At 36.0% G+C, this 21,597-nt stretch overlaps 1 protein-coding gene across 2 annotated transcripts in view; it reads right to left on the reverse strand.

Moving 5' to 3' along the window:
- Positions 1-241: 241 nt before the first annotated feature.
- Positions 242-21,597, reverse strand: part of TMX3 (thioredoxin related transmembrane protein 3) — a 41,782-nt gene continuing 20,426 nt past the window's right edge. For both annotated transcript variants that reach the window (XM_008061387.2, XM_021714108.1), the window contains 7 exons: positions 17,081-17,179; positions 12,630-12,687; positions 12,218-12,271; positions 10,724-10,780; positions 7,287-7,416; positions 5,495-5,563; positions 242-3,732 (listed from right to left, as the gene is read on the reverse strand). In XM_008061387.2, coding sequence (XP_008059578.1) covers positions 3,472-3,732; positions 5,495-5,563; positions 7,287-7,416; positions 10,724-10,780; positions 12,218-12,271; positions 12,630-12,687; positions 17,081-17,179 — 728 coding nt within the window. In that variant the 3' untranslated portion in view covers positions 242-3,471. The remainder of the gene's footprint in view (positions 3,733-5,494; positions 5,564-7,286; positions 7,417-10,723; positions 10,781-12,217; positions 12,272-12,629; positions 12,688-17,080; positions 17,180-21,597) is intronic.

Consider the following 21,597-nt stretch of genomic DNA (forward strand, 5'->3'; position numbering starts at 1 on the left):
AAAATACAACAAATCTATAAATCTCAAGATTTTAATCTATAATGGAATTACATTACAATCTGATCTTTCTCAACTCTGTTTAAACTCTACAATTCTGTTTCTTTATTTATGCATAACTTGTCATTTTAGTGAAAGGAAAAAAACACTTTGTGAACGAAACAGCCATAGGTGCTGTTTGCTTGTAGAGGGAACTACTAACACCTCAAACAACCAAAAGACACACAGTAAAAATAAACAATGATAGGTTTTCAATTACTTTATTTTAGAAAAACAAAGCGTTTACAATTTGTGCCATAAGGCAGGATATCATGAATTCAACAAGTTAGTAATACAGACTTTCAAAAACCTTTTATAGGTTAGTCCAAAGTAGAAAATTTTTTGCCCACTCTTGGACTCAGACACATCCAGAAAATATATATATTTATAAAAATAAAATAGCAAACCTAATCCCACCAATTAATTGACAGTCTGAACTTCAGTGTTTAAATAACACTGATTTATTTGAGCAATTTCTGCAAGAAGAGCAGAGTGGTTTTATTCCCTGTCCTACTTCCATATCATATGAAGCAATAATAAAATATTTAAACTATTTTCTGCAAAACCCAAACCAAAAAGGCCGCTAAGCAAAACACAAAAAAACATTATAACCAACAAATCCACTAAATAAAATTGTCCTAACTACTCATATAGACCCTTCCTTTTACCCGTAGACATTTGGCATCTTAATGTTACCTATCTCTAAACCAGATAGTAGGAAGCACTATGTGTGAAGAAGAAAATGAGAATTCTGGGCCTAATACATGTCAAACAAGTTCCCATACTAGTAGCTAGGAAAATATTGATGCATAAAAGGAAAAAAAAAAGAATTGCAAACTATAATGAGGTGTGTAGGGTATTTGGTAAAACCATGCACTTTATCTTATTTAAATATCCTTAAATATTGTCTGAACACCAGACTCAGCAACAGCAAAAATCTAGAATTCAGAATTTTAGAAGTTGAAAACTGAACCCTGCTGCAACTGAAAGAAAAGGCAAAACTCCTACTCCCTGTAGGTTCCCATTATTAATATGTAATCATAAGTTTCATCACTGAATTAGAATGATACCCATATTCTTCTATTAGATTCAATTATTTAAAAGTCTGTCTTTATTTTGAAGTAATTTTTCCTGAAATTAAAATAACATTCATAGTAAACTCTGATATCACATTGAATGGAAAAAGCTATACTAGTGAACAAATTTTAAAGTTTCTTTTGTGAGCAGTCTGACAATGAAAATAAACATTTCTCAAAGTAGAGAAAAAAGCAACACTTTAATATAAAAAGAAATAAAATGACCTACAAACAACCTAGACATTTTGTTTTCCCAACAGACACATGCTAAAAGCACAAACAGAATATGAGGCAATAGGACAAAGCAGTGAAAGGAAGCAGAGAACAAGGCGTTCATTTGTAAAGAACACCAGGAATACAAAGGAGTATCACCGAATATTTGTTTGCTGATACTCACTGAGCTTTACCTTTTTTTTCCCCTATTGAGGTCTTTCACTCATAGGTGATGAATAACAAGACAAAAATATGCAGACAACTAATGTGACAGCGATAACTATGAAGGGGAAAAAAATGACACTGTCTACAACTACTTCATGTCACCTCCAGTTTTCATTTCCTTACTAGACTTCGGTCTCAAATGAGGCATGTGTACTTTCCTAAGCTTTTGCTACTGCAAAACAAGCTTGACCACTGGGAACATTAATGTGTATCTTTCCCCTAAATCCCTCATTATTCTTTGGGAAGAAATTTATGTGTTAAATTGACAGCACTTATCTCCAGTTTCCACTTCAGAACATTTCACTCTAGTATTTCCTGAAAACACCCTGACTGCATATTTGTTTCATTATTAAAAAAAAAAAATGGAATGCCAAACAGTAAGAATGGGTACTTAATTACTAAATACTAAAAGAGCACATGGATATAATAAAACTATTACTAGCAATTTCTTAGTACTTAAGATACAAGAGTTTCTACATAGTCCTGATCAGTACGGCATCAGAAACAACAAAAGACTGTTCTTGATGATCAAATCCCTAAACAACTTCGGTGTTGGGACCATGAATTACATGTTTAAAATGATTAAATATTATAAAATGTTCAACAAAATTCTTTATAATGGACAGGTTATTCAATGAATAACCACCCAAATAACAGTTACCTAATAAAAACCCGAACTTATCTAAAATGAAGGCCTCAAAATAACTAATCTACAATAAACATATCAACTGCTAGTTATTTTAAAAAAACAGCAATTTTTAGACATTCCTTGTGATAAAATTCCTATGTTATCTTATCATAAATAGAAGATGAGAGGTCACTTGCTGAAATAGGTGACAGAACAGAGAACAGAGAAGGTAATTGGTCAACCTTTTCTTTTCATAGAATGTGACTTTTGTTGTTTGACATGATGATTACATCACTTATTACTCATTATCAACAATGACCCAGACATGCTCACAGGATTACATAACAGATGTACCAATAAATTTTATGTGTGTGTTTATACACATATATATTTTTGACTGTAAATTTCCATAAACATAAAAATGTGATATTACTTTCCAAAAAGCAGATTTTCAGCAAAGGAAATTTTAGAAGAAATCTGAATATAGAACACTGAAATGAAACAAAACAAAAACAGTAGGCTGTTTTGGCTAAAGTAGGGTAGGATGAACAGACACCCGTTCCTTCCTGCAATGACCAATGAGACACCGTCAAAAGTATTACAGAGCAGGGGTTAAAACCACTGCTCCCAATAAAATCCTGTTTATTTTGCAAAGGTGAATACAAGACTATTTTTTCCCACTCTATCGGTCCATATGAAAATTTTATAATAATGCACTGAGTATAAAGCTAAAAAGTAACATTTCCTCTCCTTTAAAAATAATAACAAAATAAAACCATTATGCTATACAAAACCCATAATCTTAACTGATACATGGAAAAAGTTATTAATTCTCCTTAAAGTGCCTAAATTTTAGACTTAATTTTGTCCATATTCATTGTGTCCAAAATATATGAGGAGAATGGATGGCAGGAAGTGGAGGTATTGTTTTTTTCTGTATCAGACATGTATCTTCTACCTGACTGATCAATTTAAATATTCTGCCCAAGAATTTTAACTTTGCCACAGAATATTCAGATAGAGAAACATGCAAATAGAATTGATCTGCTATAACAACATCTATAAGGTAAACTCTGATGGAGTGCTTATGCTGTGTTTGTTTTAGACAAACCATTCATTTCTTTATTCCAAACATCTCCACATTTATAGAAGGATTACTTTAATCCATGCAGTTGATATTAGCAAAATACAAACATGTTCTCTTCTGTAAAGATCATGATTAAATGTCTAAATTCAATAAATAGACTCTTCAATAATTTGAAATCTTATCAAATATTTTATAGCAGTGAAGTCTCAATCTTTCTTCTTTTCTAATATATCCTTGGGCTCCTGCACTGTGGGCACGAGAGGTCCTCCGCTGCTCACCTCCTGCTGGTCTTTGCTCTCTTCTCTCTGTTCTTGACTTTCAACTTCACTTTTAGACACCTCATATCGTTCTTCTATATAACCTCCATCTGTGTCAGCTGTGTAGATTCCGTAGCACATGATACTGATGACACCCAGTGGCAGGCCAAAGAGAAAGCAGCCCATAAGTGGTGAGCTCTTGAATATAGACTGTGGAAAGATAATTACAACTCAGTTTCCTCCAGACTCAATTTTGATATAAAAAGCATGAAATAAATTTAAAACCACAAAAGATTTCTTCCTCTTGCTACTATTCAACTTGCTTGTAGCACCAATGAATCAAAGTCAATATTTTAGCAGTTAACTACCATGTTATAAAGACACTGTGAGAGATACAATTTCTATAGGCACTCACACAGGCATGTGTAGAAACAGCTACTAGCAACAGAAAAAGGCACCAAATATTCAATAACCTTTCCTAAAAACACTCATTTTTTCTCACATTAATCACAAAGTCTCTTTAAGATGGTTACCTTGTGCCCATCAGCTTTAGAATTAGAAATCCATTCACAGCAAAGGTTGGGTTATTTACCATGAAAAATGTATACACACTCTGTTCACATGACATTTTTACTTTTTTTACCTATTTAATTAATGGTAAGGCCTCATTAACTTATTAATTTCCCTCTCTATATATACTGTCTCAGCTTCCAAAAAAGTAAAGGTGATTTTATTGGTGTTTTGTTTTGAGTCAGGGTCTCAGTCTGTCACCCAGGCTGTAATGCAGTAGCATGAATCATGGCTCACCACAGGCTTGACCTCCTAGGTTCAGGTGATCCCTCCACCTCAGCCTCCTAAGTAGCTAGGACTACAGGCATGCACAATTACACTTGGCTAATCTTATGATTGTTTTTTGTAGAGACGAGGTCTTGCTATGTTGCCTAGGTTGGTCTCGAACTCCTGGCCTCAAGTAAACCTACTATCTCAGTTTCTCAAAGTGCTGGGATTACAGGCATGAGCCACAGCTCCTGGTCAATGGTCCTAATTATTTACCAACTAGGGAAATTACAGAACAGAGATTTTTAAAACTTTAAAATCTAAAATTTAATGTCGACCACTGCAAAATAAAAATAAACAACTTCCCAAGACACATCAGACACATTTTTTTTTTTTTTGACAAAAATGACCAATTCAGCTGGGTGCAGTGGCTCAAATTTGTAATCCTGGCACTTTGGGAAGCAGACACAAGAGGAATACCTGAGTCCAAGGATTTGAGGCCATCCTGGGCAACATGGAGACAACTCATCTCTACAATTAAAAAAAAAAAAAAAAAAAAAAATCACACTTCATCAACAAGAGTACCCACATAATGAACACTTATATATTTAACCCTGAACTGTATCCCACATCTTTATAATAACAAATTTTTTTAAAAAAATTAGCCAGGCATGGTACCATGCACCTGTAGTCACAGCTACTTAGGAGCTGAGGTGGAAGAATCACCTGAGCCCAGCAGGTCAAGGTTGTGGTAGCTGTGAGCTTGCCACTCCCCTCCAGCCTGGGCAAGAGTGAAGTTCCAACTAAAAAAAAAAAAAAAAAAAAAAAAAAAAAAAGATCAACTCACAGAGGACAGTGCACAGTGGAACAAAAAGCTTCCTCTTATCTACACTGCCTTCAAACCATAGAAATAATTAACTAAAACCTTTACATGGTAGGTCGATGAAATAAAATTATTTTAAGTCAAGTTAATTGGTTCCAAATTTTAGTTAATTCGCCAATCATATAAAAATGAATAATCAGATGCAATTTCTATCTGACGAATATATTTTCTTAATGTAAATACTTACTAGGCCTATTCTGCAATTTAAAAACACATTATTTTGACCTATTCCTTTCCAATTTAGATTTTATTACAATTAAACATTAAGGTACCTATAATTACTATGACAAAAAACAATCTATCACAACTTACCACAATAGTAGATTTGGCATCAAATACTATTCTTTTCAGCCTCTGCAAAATGCTATCACCTCCTTGGGCCTTCAATTTTTGAAAAGAAAAAAAAATTAAATTGTTATTTAAGTACTACTACTTCATTTTTCTATGTTACGTAGACTCCAGATTACATAAACTATCTGAAAAAGCTGTGTAGGCAATATTTACTACATTTTTTTTCTGTCCTGTACTCCTCCTGTCTGCTTGTGCTCACACACCCTGATCACTGAAGAATTCATCCTCCCCCAGTCACAATCCATGCAGCTAAGCTGACCCACACCCTCAAGCCAGCTTTGCCCGATCTGTTTAGCTGGGACTGCAAACCCTGAGCTGCTGCAGGACATTTGCTATTGCTACTATGCAGGCCAAGACTCCCTGAGGATGAGGCTCAATAAGTGAAAGTGCTGAGAGGCAGAGAGGGAGAAACTCCTGACAAAAATCAATCACACCCTTGCAGTCTGGCCCATTCCTTGAATATCCAAGTCCTGGCCCATTCCTTGAATATCCAAGTCCTAGGAGCCAACATAATCTTTTTTTTTTGAGTTGGAGTCTCACTCTGTCACCCAGACTGGAGTGCAGTGGCCGCTCCCGGCCACCACAGCCTCGACCTGCTGGGCTCCGGCGATCCTTCCGCCTCAGCCTTCCAAGTGGCCGGAATTACAGGCATGCGCTACCACGCCCGGCTGATTTTTTTAAAATTTATTTATTGTAGAGATGAGGTCTCGTTGCCCAGGTGGGTCTCAAACCCGCGGGCTCAGGCAATCCACTCACCTCAGCCTCCCAAAGGCGCAGGATTACAGGCTGAGCCACCGAGCCCGGCTCAACATAATCTTTTTGCCGTTATACAGCCTAAGTTGGGTTTTGCTAACTTAAAAATAAAACACTTTTCACTCAAATAGATGAGTTTCATTTTAACCATTTTCACAAAATTCCTACTATTTGATTAAGGGTGTTTTTCAAACTTCTTGCCCTTGACCCAAAGTAGATATACTTGCTACTCTGAGCCAACTTTCAAATAAAGTTTGTGTAAAGCTGAAACAAATCTCACAAAATAGTAATTCAACTGCATGAAAGTAATGAAGTATTTTACTTTTTTAATCTTATTCTAATTGATTAAATTAAGATGCATTAAAAAAAAAAACAAGATGCATGTTGATCACCACCTGATTATGGCCTCAGGTGACTTCACGACTTTCTAATATGGGCTTTAATTCATATTCTGCAAAACACTACAGCAAGACTTATGGGGGGGAAACTCAGATAATTGACACCATTCACTTATTTCTGAGAAATATTTTATAGGATTATGTTGAGAACTTTCCACTGGGGCTTTATTTCTTACGAAATAAGAAAGGTCTTATTTGCAGATTTTCTGAGAAAACCAACCCAAAAACTTAATCCAATTGTACTTTTGGACCCAGAAAGATACTAAAAGCCAGGAGAGCTCACTATTAGGATTACCCCAAATGTAGGCCTCTTACTGTCCCTAGCCTACGTGCCTATACCATCTCCCTATCGTTGTGACAACTACATATGCCCTCTAAATAACCCCTAAAAGAACCTTTCCACCTACTAGAACTCTGCCATAGAAGAACCTTCTATGTCTGGGAGAATGTGACTCTGCCTTTAACAGAAGAAGAGTGATATATGGAAGACCACCCCACCCTAGGTGATGACCAAACGTTCCTTTCAAACTCAGAAGAAATGAACCAGTTTCTCCTCTACCTCCTTCCCCATCATCCCTCTGAAATGAAAGTGAACAACATACTTCCACTGTTCCATCCAAAATGTTATTAATGAACTGGACCATGTCTTCAGCATTCTTAATCTGCCTATCAAGCAAGAAGTATTGTTGGTTTGAAGTATTCAGTACAACAACAGTTGGAACTGTTAATTCACTGAAAATATAAAAACAAGGAAATCAAAATATACATAAAACACAGCAATGAAAAATACTCTGATATTTACATCTCAGTAGCTATAATTACAGAAGGGGGAGCTATATGAACAGATTTGCCTACCTGAAAAAAATTTCAAATTTTGCATTGATTTTTCAGGCTAGTTAAATTAAGATTACATTAAAAAATTCTAATATATACTATAACAGATGGCTGAGTAATCACAATTAAACTTAAGGACAGAAATTATGATGTACAAATCATCATTTTCTGGACACTATTAGTTCTTGCCAAAAATTTACTTTAAATACCATCGCCTTTAGTCGTACACAATCCCACCCATCCCCATCTGGGCATTTGGCAACTAAATAGGTAAGAGTATGGTATTTGAAGTCAGATTGCTCATGTCCAAATCTGAAGCGTCCTCTCAAAGTTGCAGGATGTGAGGCAAGTAATTTAGCTTCTTATTCATAAGGTTTTATAATTATAAAACTGAAGGCAGGGTAGAGTAATGGTGATGGTACATGAGATAAATCAAGTTATACATTCATCACAGTACCTTGTACATAATACATGTTCAATAAACAGCTACAGGCTCACTGAACTCCCTCTATCATACTATGTATTTCATTTCAACAAATCCTCAGGAAGTGCTTTAGTGATATGCTAAACATCAGTTTGCAGATGGAAAACTACATAGTACTACCAATATGTGTCATTTAATGGTTCTTTTTTTTCTTTTAAGAATAGGTTTTTGCATAATCATAAAAGGGAGGTACTCAATTCCATGTCACAAATATACACTCTGGCTATCTGTATGTCTATGTTTACCTGAATGTATTGTGAAAAAGCATAAAACTTCATAGTAGAAATAACTTAAATTAATCACCCTATTATCACCTTAATCACACAAGTAACCAAGTCAATAAGTTGTTTTCTTTTTCATAATTCTCTGGCCTTCCATATCACACTCTTTGGCATGTCATGTGAGAGACCACTTTTTACTGTGATATACAATTTATTGAACTGCTCACTCAGAGACAATTAGCTTCACATGGCTTTGTAAGTGGATATTCACAACACTTGAGCTCACTTCAATAACAGAAGGTGGCTATGGAATTATTACAGTAGTATGCAGTATCTATTACAGTTAATTTTATGCAGTTATGATTTAATACTGCATCTGTACATTTATTTACATGTCTCTCAACTGCAAATGGCACCATGCAGGCTAAGTTTTGATAAAGTCTGACTTTTTTATAATAGATTTGTGTATATTTTATGGTAGTAAAAGGAAAAATATAGTATCTACATATGTTTTATGCATTCATGACTACTTTATTTCTTAATTTTTTTCAATTATTTCTAGGCTACACAGTTCATTTGCAAGCCTTAAAAAAATTTTTGCAAATCTCTATAAAATTTTCCAACATAGAGGGTGCCAAAAAGTGTATACACATTTTAAGACAGGAAAAAAAACTGTATTAAAATTGCAATACTCAATATATACCACTAACAAAAAATGAATACAAATCACATTGGACTTCTGCAATTACAAGAGGTGCTCAAGGTGATTACCAGCAGCATTCACACACTTCTGATTATGGCAAACTACTACAGGACTTGTTGCTGTGTGAGGCCTCCTGGCTCTTCCCTTGTGCACATCACACATAATACCATGTGTCTCAAACTTATCATGAATGCACGCAATTGTTAGGTATGTTGGAGGTTCTCTTGCATACTCACGCCTCCACTGTCACTGTACTTCAACAATGTTCTTGAATTTCAAATACCACTTCAAAATGGTCTTGGGGTCCTCCAAAGACAATCACGCTTCCACCATTTTCTTTGCCTGTCCTGCTGTCACATGGTGATGTTAGCATTAATTTGACTAACGCCATCTTTTGAGTGAACGTCATTGCTATTGTAATTCAACTCAACTTTGAAAAGTAATATACAGATAACATCTTTTAAAATGTGTATACATTTTTTTTGGCACTCCTAGTATTTATTGAAAAAAAATCCATGTATAAGTAGACCACAACAGTTCAAATTCAGGCTGCTCAAAGGTCAACTGTACCTATAATATTTGTATAGATACTTTATTTTCCTTTGTCTTGATTCTTCATTATACCCTACAGCAGGCACTAAATCTTTGGCAAATCCTCTTAAATTCTTAAATTGGAATGAGAGAGATAATATAATTGAATATAATTGAATATAAATGAATTAAAGTAATGCTACATTATAATTTCAAGCTTTTAAATGAAAATTATGAGGATTATTGGAAAATGGAAGATACTAAAATACACTAATACACTGAAACAATGAATGAAGTCTTTTGCTACATGTATGCCACTAAGATAAACTAAAGGAAACTGAAACATGGCATACAGTTGAGCATTCAGCAGGCCCTCAACCTGCTAGACAAGAGCCAGCATGTCTCTAGTGAGATTCCCCATCTTCACTTCAGAGGCTACTTAAAATCTCCACCACTATTCGAAGTCCCATTTTCGAACCATCCGTTTTGAATGCCTGAAATGTTCTGCCTGAAACAAAATTGCATTCTTCATTCAGTTAATTTCTCATTCTTTGGAACTTCTCTTAACTATCGCCTCCTCTGGAGAATGTTTTTTGAGCCCTTCCAACTAGAGTGCACTAGGTGGGGATGAGGAGGGAGTGTCTCTATGTTCCAGAGCCGTCCCCTACATACAACTTTGCACACAGTTCTGTAATTAGTGTTGGTCTTACCCAGTGAACTACAGGCATAATAAGACAAAGACTATTCATTTTTGCATCAACAGTGTCAAAGACAGTGTAGAACATACTTATGAAATGTCTACTGAATACAGTGGGTGCTTGTTTCAAATTCATTAATTCAGCACAAGGGTCAGTAAATGTTTGCTAACATCAGTCTGCTGAAGTGACAAATTAGATCTTTATATCATAATTGTAATAGATGGAAATTATTTTAAAATGAAATATTTTCCTACAAAGTTATTTTGGTTTACTAAAATAAATTCTTCTAGAACAGCAATTAGTTTTTGAATGCTAAACATTTCCTATTTAGATTATATTCATCCATTAAAACTAAACCTCTTAAGATATGTATTAAGCAGAAACTATAACATTTACAAGTTTTTGAATACCTTTTCAGAAAACTATAAATTATAACTGATCAAAAGATGTGTCAGAATATATAAACTGTTTGCTTTTTTTCAGTGATTTAACCCTTCTGCCTATTTCTCAGTATAGAAATTTTAAAATTGATAGATTTGATAAGAAAATCATTCTGTACTTTACTTACTCCATCAGTAAGGTGTTTATATAGTCATTTCCATCCATATGGCCAAACTGAAAATCCCTAACCAACAGCAACAACAACAACAACAAAAAAAAAAAAAAAGAGAAAGGGAGAAAGAGCTCAGTATTAAATGCAAAAGGCAAACAATACAATAAATCAAACATTCCAGCTTGGTAAACTCATAAACACTGTAAAGACTTAACATGTCAATCACATACAGTAAATGTAAAAAGAGGGCAAATTCTACGAGTGTAAAGTAAATTGAAGAGAGAGAGAGAGGAGATTTACCTCCCCAAGATAAGGGAGGTGGTCAAAGCTTAGGAAAAATGGCACAGCTTTTGAGATACAAATACAGATAACTAGAGTTAAGCAAATTCTAAGACATTTCTACTTTGTTTTAAAATGAAGAAAAATATAAAAACTATTTAAGAAAAATTACCCATTTATTCAAAAACAGGACTAATCAGCAGATGCTACATACCGTGTAACAGGAAAAGTATATATTGATCCATCATTAGAAGATTCAGAATAAGTAGATGATTCTGTTACAATCATCTATCTCTCATTTCTGATTGCTCATTTAATTTTATCCCAAATTTATAGTTTATGTGCATATTTTTTCACAAAATTTATCTGAAATCCTATCAGGAAGCAGGTGTGATACAAATTATAAATAAAAGTGTTGTTTTTTTAAACTTGAAGGACATACCATAAATGAATTGATCCAGACAATTCATGTAAAATGCAACATGCTACACAGCAGTCCCGCTTTAGTCACAGTTTTAATTTCTGTAGTTTCAGTTACCTGTGGTCAACTGTGGTCCAAAAATATTAAATAGAAAATTCCAGTAATAAACACTCACATAATTTTCATTTTACAGTATGTTGTCATAAGTGTTCCATTTTTATTATTATTATTATTACTTTTTTGAGTTGAGGTCTCACACTGTCACCCAGGCTGGAGTGCAATGGCACACTCACAACTCTCAGCAGCCTCAAACGCCTGGGTTCAAGAAATCCTCCTGCCTCAGCCTCCCGCATAGCTGGGACTACAGGCATACACTACCACATCCAGCTAATATTTTTGTAGAGACAAGATCTCACTATGTTGTGAGGCTGGGCTCAAACTCCTGGGCTCTAGCAATCCTCTCATTTCAGCCGCCCCAAGTGCTGAGATTAAGGCATAAGCCACTGCACCTGGCATTCTTTATTATTAATTATTGCTAATCTCTTACTCTACCTAATTTATAAATTATATTTTATTATAGATATATATGTATAGGAAAAAAATAGTATACAAAGGGCTTGAGCCTATGCAAGGTTTCAGGCATTCACTGGGAGTCTTGGGACATACTGATGTGGATAAGAGGGGACTGTTGTAATTTATTTCATTTCCTTGACCCACCTCTAAAAGTATGAAATACTAAGTCTGTATTACCATATTATAAGACGTAATTAAACAAAAATAAAGGAATCTTCCAGAATGCAAGCACCTACCTATGGAAGTGGTCTCTGTAATCTCTAGCAACTTCCTGAATAATTGACTTTAATCTGTAGAACAAACACATGAATATTTCATCTGCACTTGAAAAAATATAATTTTTCCCTCTTTTTTTTTAAGATTAGAAAATACAGTTTTTTTAGAAAGTAAATTGAAGAAAGTGAGAGAGGAGATTTACCTCCCCAAGATAAGGAAGATGGTCAAAGCTTAGGAAAACATGGCACAGCCAGAAGTTCAAAGAGCTACATAGCTGGGCCAGGACTTAACAAAAGCATGGCCTAATTTTTCAATGATAATATCTGCTGCTTTAGATCTAAGTACTGCAGAAAAGGTAAAACACCACATCAAATCATGTAAATTCTGAATTGGGTGACAACTGAAGTTTAAAACTATTTCAAGGCACTATACCTGGTATGTTCAACTGATGTATTTTTCTCGTCAATAACTGCAATAGTCACAAGCTTTCCTGAAATTAAGAATGACATATCTAAATTCAACAGCTCTCATTACACAAACTTTTCAATTATCACTTCAGTTGTGAATAGAGAATTAGTAAAATGTTTCTAGAATCTAATTATCTTACACATGTCATACTAAATTACATCAACACATTATGGTACAATATTTGTTTGCAGTGTGAAATCAGTAAATTAGTCAATTACAGGTGGCAAATTATCTTCCACATCTTACCTCCCAAATGTAAATAGTACATATGTAACCATTTACATACTCAAACTGTATTTTCTGTAACAATTTATATACTCAGTCGGCCAGGCTCGGCAACTCAGTCTGTAATCCCAACACTTTGGAAGGCCGAGGCGAGTGGACTGCCTGAGCCCGCGGGTATGAGACCAGCCTGGGCAACCTGGCGAGACCTCATCTCTACAATAAATCAAAAATTAGTTGGACTTGGTAGCGCATGCCTGTAGTTCTGGGTACTCAGAAGGTTGAGGCAGAAGGATCACTGGAGCCCAGCAGGTAGACACTGGGGTGGCCATGAGTGTACCATGGCACTCCAGCATGGGCGACAGAGTGAGACTCTAACTCAAAGAGAAAGATTTACATGCTCACATTGTACTGTTTCCACACACCCCATAAATTGTCTGTTTTGTCAAAGGTTAAAACCATAAGAAATAATTTACTTGTTAAGATTGACTAAGAATTACTGTAGCTCTAAAACAACAGTATATAACAATAAGAAAATTGGATTTACATGCCATTCCCTTTGGTACCATGAATCACTACTTGCCAGTAATAATACAATTAAACTGACTCACATATACTTAATCCCAAATAGAACATAAATCATATGTGTCTCTAATATCCTCTAGGAAGCCGGCATGATGTAATAACCAGAACAGTGGTGTTGGAGTCAGAAAATCTGACAGTATCTGTCACAATCTAGGCACTGTATCAAGTGTGCCATCGGTAATGTGACATCATTTATTAGCTGCTTGATATAACTGTAGTAGACATCACTTCATTTTGACAACTAATACTTATTTCACAGCGTTATTTAGAGTTAAATGAGATTACATGCACAAAAATAGAGACGATATCTGGCCGACAGCAGGTACACAGTGTAGAACTAAAACAGTATCATCTCCACACTTTATTTATTTATTTAAAAAATGAAAAGTTTCTTTAAAAGCAAATTGGAGAGAGAGAAGGGAGAAAGAAGATTCACCTCCCCAAGGTGGGGGAGGTGACCAAAGCCAGGAAGTGTGGCGACAACCACAGCTCAAAGAGCACATGGCCACACCAGAGTACAGCAAGGCAATGGCCGTTGGCTGCTTGTGGTTGGATACTTCCCCCCAATTCCACACTGTTTCAACACCTTTAAATTCTGTAAAATCTTCTTTTTTGTAGTTTAATTTTTAAATTGTTTATTGATTTATTTTTAAAGATATGGGGTACAATTTAGGATTAAGTACATAAGTGGCCATTGTGCAGGTAAAGTTTGGGCCACCCTTTGGTCTCCATTTTGCCTGCCTTGTTGATATTATGTGGCTCCCCCCCCAGCAGTGTCCCAATCCCCTGGCAGTGTCCCACTACTGCCAATCCCTTTCTTATAGTATTATGATAAATGTTCAGGGTCCGCTTATGAGTGAGAACATGTAGTACTCAGTTCTTTGTTCCTGTGAGAGATCACTGAGTATTATAGACTCTAAATCCATTCAATTTAAATTCTGCAGAATCTTGACTCTTTTAGCCCATTGATGAAAATATAAGCTCACAATGATGATCGACTTTCTTGAAAAAACTCATTTGCTATTCCATGTTTGGTTTTTATCATGCGCTCCTTTAATTATCAAATGACCCATGAGGTTCTTTTTTTTCCCCCAAGATGCCTACACATGTACAAAGCATGCTCCCATGGGCCAACAGGATTCCACGAAATACAAGCATAGTTCTCACATACTAATACAGCAATTACTGAGTGCCAAATAACACATCAGTCACTAGGTTAGTTACGAGGACACAGCGATGAGCAAATACAGACACAGTCTTGCACAATCTAGTAGGGGAGACAGACATTTTCCTCAAACAAATGCCCAGTTAAAAATATGAAGAGTTCTGAAGGAAAGGTTTATGCCGCTATAAATGACTATTACAGAGTAAATTAATATAGTTTGAGGTGGTCAGCAAAGATTTTCCTAAGGAAACAATATTTGGTCTAAGTTTGACAGATGAACATGAATTAACTATGTATTTCTGAGAAAAGAAAACAGCATGTACGAAGGTGCTTCGGTGCAAGTGGCACAGTGTTTTAAAGAAACTGGAGGTCAGTGTGGCTGGAGAAGAGCGAGAGAGTGTAGGAAGAGACGAGAGAGAGACGAGGCCGGAGCTTCAGGAGTCAGGAGTGCTGAGAAAGACACCACGTACCTGAAGTCACAAAGAGCCAGGAAGCTCTGAGGTGCTCATGGAAGGGGACAGTGGGATGACAAGCAAGGGCACAACCACAGCTGATGCCTAACAAGGTCAACTATGTCGGACACAGAAAAAGGACATCACCACAGCAAACCTCTAGTTCCAAATTAATCTGGGAAAAGAAACTGCTGAGTAGAGCCAAAGCCACCTGTTTTAATTACTTCAAGGTCACGTTTTCAACTATGATGACAGTACTGAAAGCTCAACAACTGAATTCCCACATTTTCCCCCTTTTCTCTTTACACGGATCTGAAAGAATCAAAAAGTAAATCCAAATCTTTGGTAGTGTCCATGGCAACTTCCAATAATAAGTTAAAACAGAGCTCTTCCTGGAAGGATAAGCTAAGACAGAAACATCACTACACACAGAACATTAAAAGCAAGCTCAGGAACCAAAACAAAACCATCCTAAGAAAAAGCAACAAACAACAGAAGAACAAGTAAGAATGTCTCTATTTCGCATTCTTAATCAGATTCAGGAGCAGGGACTCATGAAGAGGAAACCCTATGCTTATTGCTTCTCATACAAAAAAAAAAGAACTTGAGCCTTAAAGTTTTCCCATTCTTTTACTCTAAAACTCTACTTCCATCCTACTTAAAAAGTTGTGAATGGAAACAAATGTGGCAACAATAAAGCAGAATTTCTCATTTCTAATTGGCTACACATTTACAAGACACTTTCTCCTAAAACTCTGTTAACTTCTGGCAATTTTTGTAGTTTGCACCCATGAGATCATACTAAGGGGAACTCCCCCAAAAATCAGAATTATCTTTTGGAAGGTGGGCCCTTTGTAGTACATTCAGAATTTCCTCCAGATTAAAAAGTCAACCAAAGTTTTTATCTGGAAGTTTTGAGAAGACTGTATCATAATTTGCACCAAGTTGTGAATGGTTCTTCCACCAAGACAACACACCTGCCCACACTGTATTGAGTGTTCAGCAGTTTTTCACCAAAAACAGCATGATCTCCATCCAGGCTCCACTCTCCCTATTCAACCAATCTCCTCCTGAGTAACTTTTTGTGTTTCCCTGGATGAAAAAAGTCCTTAAAGGGAAACTTTTTGCTAATGTGGAAAAGGTGAAACAAAAAATGGCAGAAACAGTAAAAGGCACCAAAATTGACGAGTTCAAAAACTGTTTTGAGCAGTGGAAAAAGAGTCTCAGCAGGTGTATTACATCAAATGGAGAGTACGTTGAAGGTGACTGAAGTTTAAACATGTAAGAATAAATACACATTTTTTTTTTTGAGTTGGAGTCTCACTCTGTCACCCAGACTGGAGTGCAGTGGCATGCTACTGGCCACCGCAGCCTCGACCTGCTGGGCTCCAGCGATCCTTCCATCTTACCCTTCCAAGTAGCTGGAACTACAGGCTAGTGCTATAACGCCTGGCTAATTTTTGATTTATTGTAGAGACGAGTTCTCACCAAGTTGCCCAGGCTGGTCTTGAACCTGTGGGCTCAGGTCACATTTTTAAAAATAAATAAATTCCAGGTTCTTTTGGATCCTCTTTTGTATAGTTTCTATAGATTTGATGTACTCATATTTATACTTGCCTTGCCTGTCATTTTTATAGTATAACTTTAAGATTTTATGCCAATTCGATTCACATTTATATATCCCCCTCTTGAATAAAAGCAGGCATTATAAGGTTGTGGTAAGTTTTATTTCAACTCCTATTATACAATCAGCCTCCTGAGTACAGCTTCCTAGTTGGTTATTTTTTCTCATTCCTTCATCCTTTTCACTTTTCCTGTCACCATCAGTTCTATTAGCAAACCCTCTCTTTAGCTAATCTGTAGACCTGGCATTCAGGTAAAAAAAAAATTAAATTATAAAATAGAGCTTAAATTCATTTCCTACACAATCAGATGCCACTAATCAAGAAAAATTCTGCAGATTGATGGAAGGTTGCACATATGCTCACTACCTGTGTCTCCAAGTTCATACAAGAGGAAGCCATCCATAGTAAGGTAGTTCTGAAACCTCTCCCTATTGATCCAGGATGACAGGTCACCATCTTCATACTCTTAAAAAACAAAACAAAGCTGGTAAGTTTAAGATAGTTACAATATTTTAATCTGGTAATACGTATAAAATGTCTGACAGAATCATAACTTTAAATCCATAAATACTTATTTTAGGAATTTATTCTAAGCAAACAATGAGATGTATAAAAAGATTAGTGCACAAAACAATTCTTCATTACAGCGTTATTAAAAATAGCAAAGAATAATTAAAAATAAAGGAATCAATCAAATGTACTAGATTGGAATCAAGCAAAATGTCCTAGGCTAGAAATAAGTTAAATAAATTTTGGTACATGTCAAGAAAGATCATTTATAAATCTTAAATAAACAAATAAATTGCAAAATAGTTTACAAAACAGTATTACAGAATGATTGTAACTTTGTAAAAACTAAAGCATAAAAAGATAAACAGATAAAATAATAAAAATAAGGCATATACTCCTAAATGGTTCACCTAGGTTTGATGAATATACTTGCATCATAACAATGTAGGCAATTTTTATTACAATCTCTTGCTCTTCATAATTTATGACATCCTTCCTAGTTTACAATGCTGTCTCATGTATGACTAACACAAACACATACATGAAACTACAGTAATAATTAGCTTTTTCTCAATATCAAATATTTCTCTGCTAAGCAGTTACAATATATAGCATCTAAAAGAAATATTATGTCCTGACCTGCACATGTATGTTTATTGCAGCACTGTTTACAATAGCAAGATCATGGAACCAACCATGCTGTCCATCAAAAGAGGACTGAATTAAAAAAATGTGGCACATATACACAATGGAACGTTACGCAGCCATAAAAAAGAATAAAATCATGAATTTCACAGCAACCTGGATGGAATTGGAGTTTATAATACTGAGTGATCTCTCACAAAACAAAGATCTGTGTATCACACATTCTCACTCATAAGTGGAACTTGAACAACTATTGTAATACTATAAGAAAAGGATGGACAATGGCGTGGTGGGAAACTATGGGGGGGGCAGGGAGGGGAAGGGAGGTAGGATTAATGGTAGTCAATACCTGTCTGGGGATGGGGGAGCACAACTCATCAAAGAGTGTTGGGAGCTGGCCACGGAGGCTCACTGAGCATTAGGGATCAGGAAGGGCCGTTGACCCCAAGACCACCAGGATGCGTTCAGGAGCTATTGACCCCATTTCCTCCCCCTTTCTACTCAGCACTAACCAGATTAAGCTCCTGTGAGCTCAAAACATAAAAACTCTGAGAGCAGGATGAACACAAGCTAACTTTAGAAGCTCATTGCTCCCATTCTTCCACAAACTGCAGTTTTGGCTTTCACACAACTTACAATTCAAACTCGGGTCACATCTAAGAGCCTTAGTATTGGTCACAGGCTTCTGGGTCATGATCTTAGGATTTATTGAAATTGAATAAGGTGTAAAGTGTAGAATATAGTTTTAGAAGACAGCCATTTTGTTGAAAGAATGCGGCTGGGTTACTTGCAGGTAGCCCACTGTGAACTTTGGACTGGGCCACATTCCAAACATTCTGGGATGGGCCACTTCAGCCTGTAAAGTAAGTACTTAAGTCTCTATATAATTGTTTAACTTGGTATTAGTACAAAAAGAGTTTATAGGCAATATGAAAAGGGCTTATAGGCAGTCATGGATTAAGGTTTCATGGATTAGGTTTAACATCTGTTATGGGATTATACCTGAAAGAGCATCTGGTGGGTGGGGAACACCCCTCACACACCTGACTGTGTATAAAAGACCCGTTGTAATTCCGAATAAACGGCTTCTGCACTAGACAGGGGCCCAGTCTCTTTCTCTCTCTCTCTCTATCTCTCTCTTTCTTCTTCCCCCCAATCGCTGACGCCGTCTCCACCTTTGAGGTACCCTGAACCCAGCTGGAGCTGAACTCCCGCAAAAGAGGGTATCTGCACAATGCATATTTGTATACCTAACACTTAACTGTACTCCACAATTTTAAAATAAAAATATGTTATTAAAAAAAGAAAAAAAATTCTAAAGTAATTTTGAAAAATTATAACTGCACAAAAAAGAAGCTGATGTAAAGCAAAATGTCTTTAAAAGTCTACTAACATCTGGATGAAGACTGGACTTTACTGATTACTTGAAAGATCTTTTTTTCCTGTCACTTGCATTGCTAATCAAAACATTTCAAGTTATCAAGTATACAAAAATAAGTGATATAATGCAAACCTAAAAGTATTTGTGGATCTGGATTTAGATATTAGAAAAATAAACACTACTGGGCCACCATCTCTACTCCATGCCAAAAGTAAATTTTCTAAAGACTGTACAAAATGATCAACCTAAAACTCACTAGAAAATTATCTATCCTCCTGAGTTCCTATTCCAATGTTTCTAAAATTCAGCAATAATTAAACATTAGAACAGCATTCAAAGTAAAGCTTTGTTTTATCTGAAGGCTTCAGGCAGGTTCTTAATACTGGCCACTGCATGTTGAAAAAATTTGGCCTTTATAATACCCATAGATACTTAATATACTATTATCCCTGTCTTTCTTAGCACAGGAGACCATATCTGAAACACGGAGAGATGAGGAGGGGTACTTCCTTAGGCAGGCCCAAAGAATACACTTAAATCCAAACAAATATGATCAGATTTTTTTCAAAAAAGAAACAAAGTGGCTCTCTGAATTTTTACAAAACTTCTAACAGAACCAGAAGAGATCTGAAAGCCATATTTTGATACCACTAAGTATTTTAATTTGGAAAAAAAGTCTCCCTAATCCTGTTTAGCTATAAAACAGTAAGAATACTGATCTTAAAGGATTATTGTAATGATGTAATGATCTAATAAGACAATATATACAAAGTGGTAGCAGGTAGACAGACTAGCTGTCAATATGATATGAATTTTCCTACTCATATATCCAAGTTCCTCTTAAGCCTGATGCTTAAAACAAACATTCAATGAACTAATGGTTAAATTAACATATGAATGAACCTGCTGTCTAATTATGTATCTGTCTCCTTATCTAACATTCTTAGTTACCTCCTTTGTAATCTTAGGCTATGAACCTCTCTGCCTTATTCCCTATCTCATAAATTATTTTGAAAGTAAAATAAAAATGACAAATCAAGTACATAGTACCTGCTATATAATAACAGCATAAATGGTAATTAGTCATAAGCCGGGCTCGGTGGCTCAGCCTGTAATCCCGCGCCTTGGGAGGCTGAGGTGAGTGAATTGCTTGAGCCCGTGGATTCGAGACCTGCCTGGGCAAGCGAGACCTCATCTCTACAATAAAATCAAAAATTAGCTGGGTGTGGTAGCGCGCGCCTGTAATTCCGGCTACTCAGAAGGTTGAGGCGGAAGGATCACCGGAGCCCAGCAGGTTGAGGCTGCGGTGGCCGGGAGCGGCCACTGCACGCCAGTCTGGGCGACAGAGTGAGACTCCAACTCAAAAAAAAAGAAAGAAATCAAATTCAGTTCTCACATTGATTTAGAGACAACAAATATTAAAAATGCAGTCTTTACAACATGGCTGTCAAAACAAAATGCTCCTTTAAAACAAAACAATAAAAATGTTCCTTTTATTGGATCGTTTTCTAGTTATTTGAATTATTTAAGCATTTCAAAGTCTACTCCTCTCAGCTAGTTCTAGTTTCCTTCTTGTATATAGTAGAAGTCAACAAGAAAAATAACCACACTCTACCATATCTCTGCAGTGAATGGAATGTTCCATACATGGTTTCACCAACATGGTAACCACAGCCACATAAGGCTACTGAGCATTTAAAATGTGGCCAGTGAGAATGAAGAAAGTAATTTTTTATTTTATTAAGTAATAATTTAGGCCAGGAATGGTGGCTCATGTCTATAATCCCAGAACTTTGGGAGGCTGAGGTGGCAGGATTGCTTGAGCCCAGGAGTTTGAGACCAGCCTGGGCAACATAGTGAGACTCTGGCTCTAAAAATGAAAGAAAAAAAAAAAAAGAAAGAAAGAAATTGTAACTTAGAATGTCAACAAGACTGTTAATAGAATAACGTGTGAATTCACTTTTGCTGCTGAGTGTGTATCTAACAGATGTTGAGTTTTACTGTTTCCCTTGAAGTTTAAAATATCTCCTGGAGCCCCTGTGAGACCGCTGCACTGCCCGAGGGTACCTCACAGAATACTTCGAGAACCATGGAAGCAGGTATTCGGCAATACAAGGAATTATTGTTAATTATGTCATTATAACAGCACATGGCTATTAAAAAAAAGTCCACATAAAGAGAGGCTTTACAATAAAGCACAAGGTGATAAAATGCCACTGGAATTTGCTTTACAGTACTTCAACAAAGAAAAAGAGTTGAATTTGAAGCAAACATGGTAAGATTCTGGTAACTGTTTAATTTTTTTTTTTTTTTTTTTGAGTTGGATCTCACTCTGTCGCCCAGACTG

The sequence above is a fragment of the Carlito syrichta genome, unplaced genomic scaffold (assembly GCF_000164805.1).
Source record: "Carlito syrichta isolate Samal-C Ts95f unplaced genomic scaffold, Tarsius_syrichta-2.0.1 Scaffold305237, whole genome shotgun sequence".
Taxonomy (NCBI): domain Eukaryota; kingdom Metazoa; phylum Chordata; class Mammalia; order Primates; family Tarsiidae; genus Carlito; species Carlito syrichta.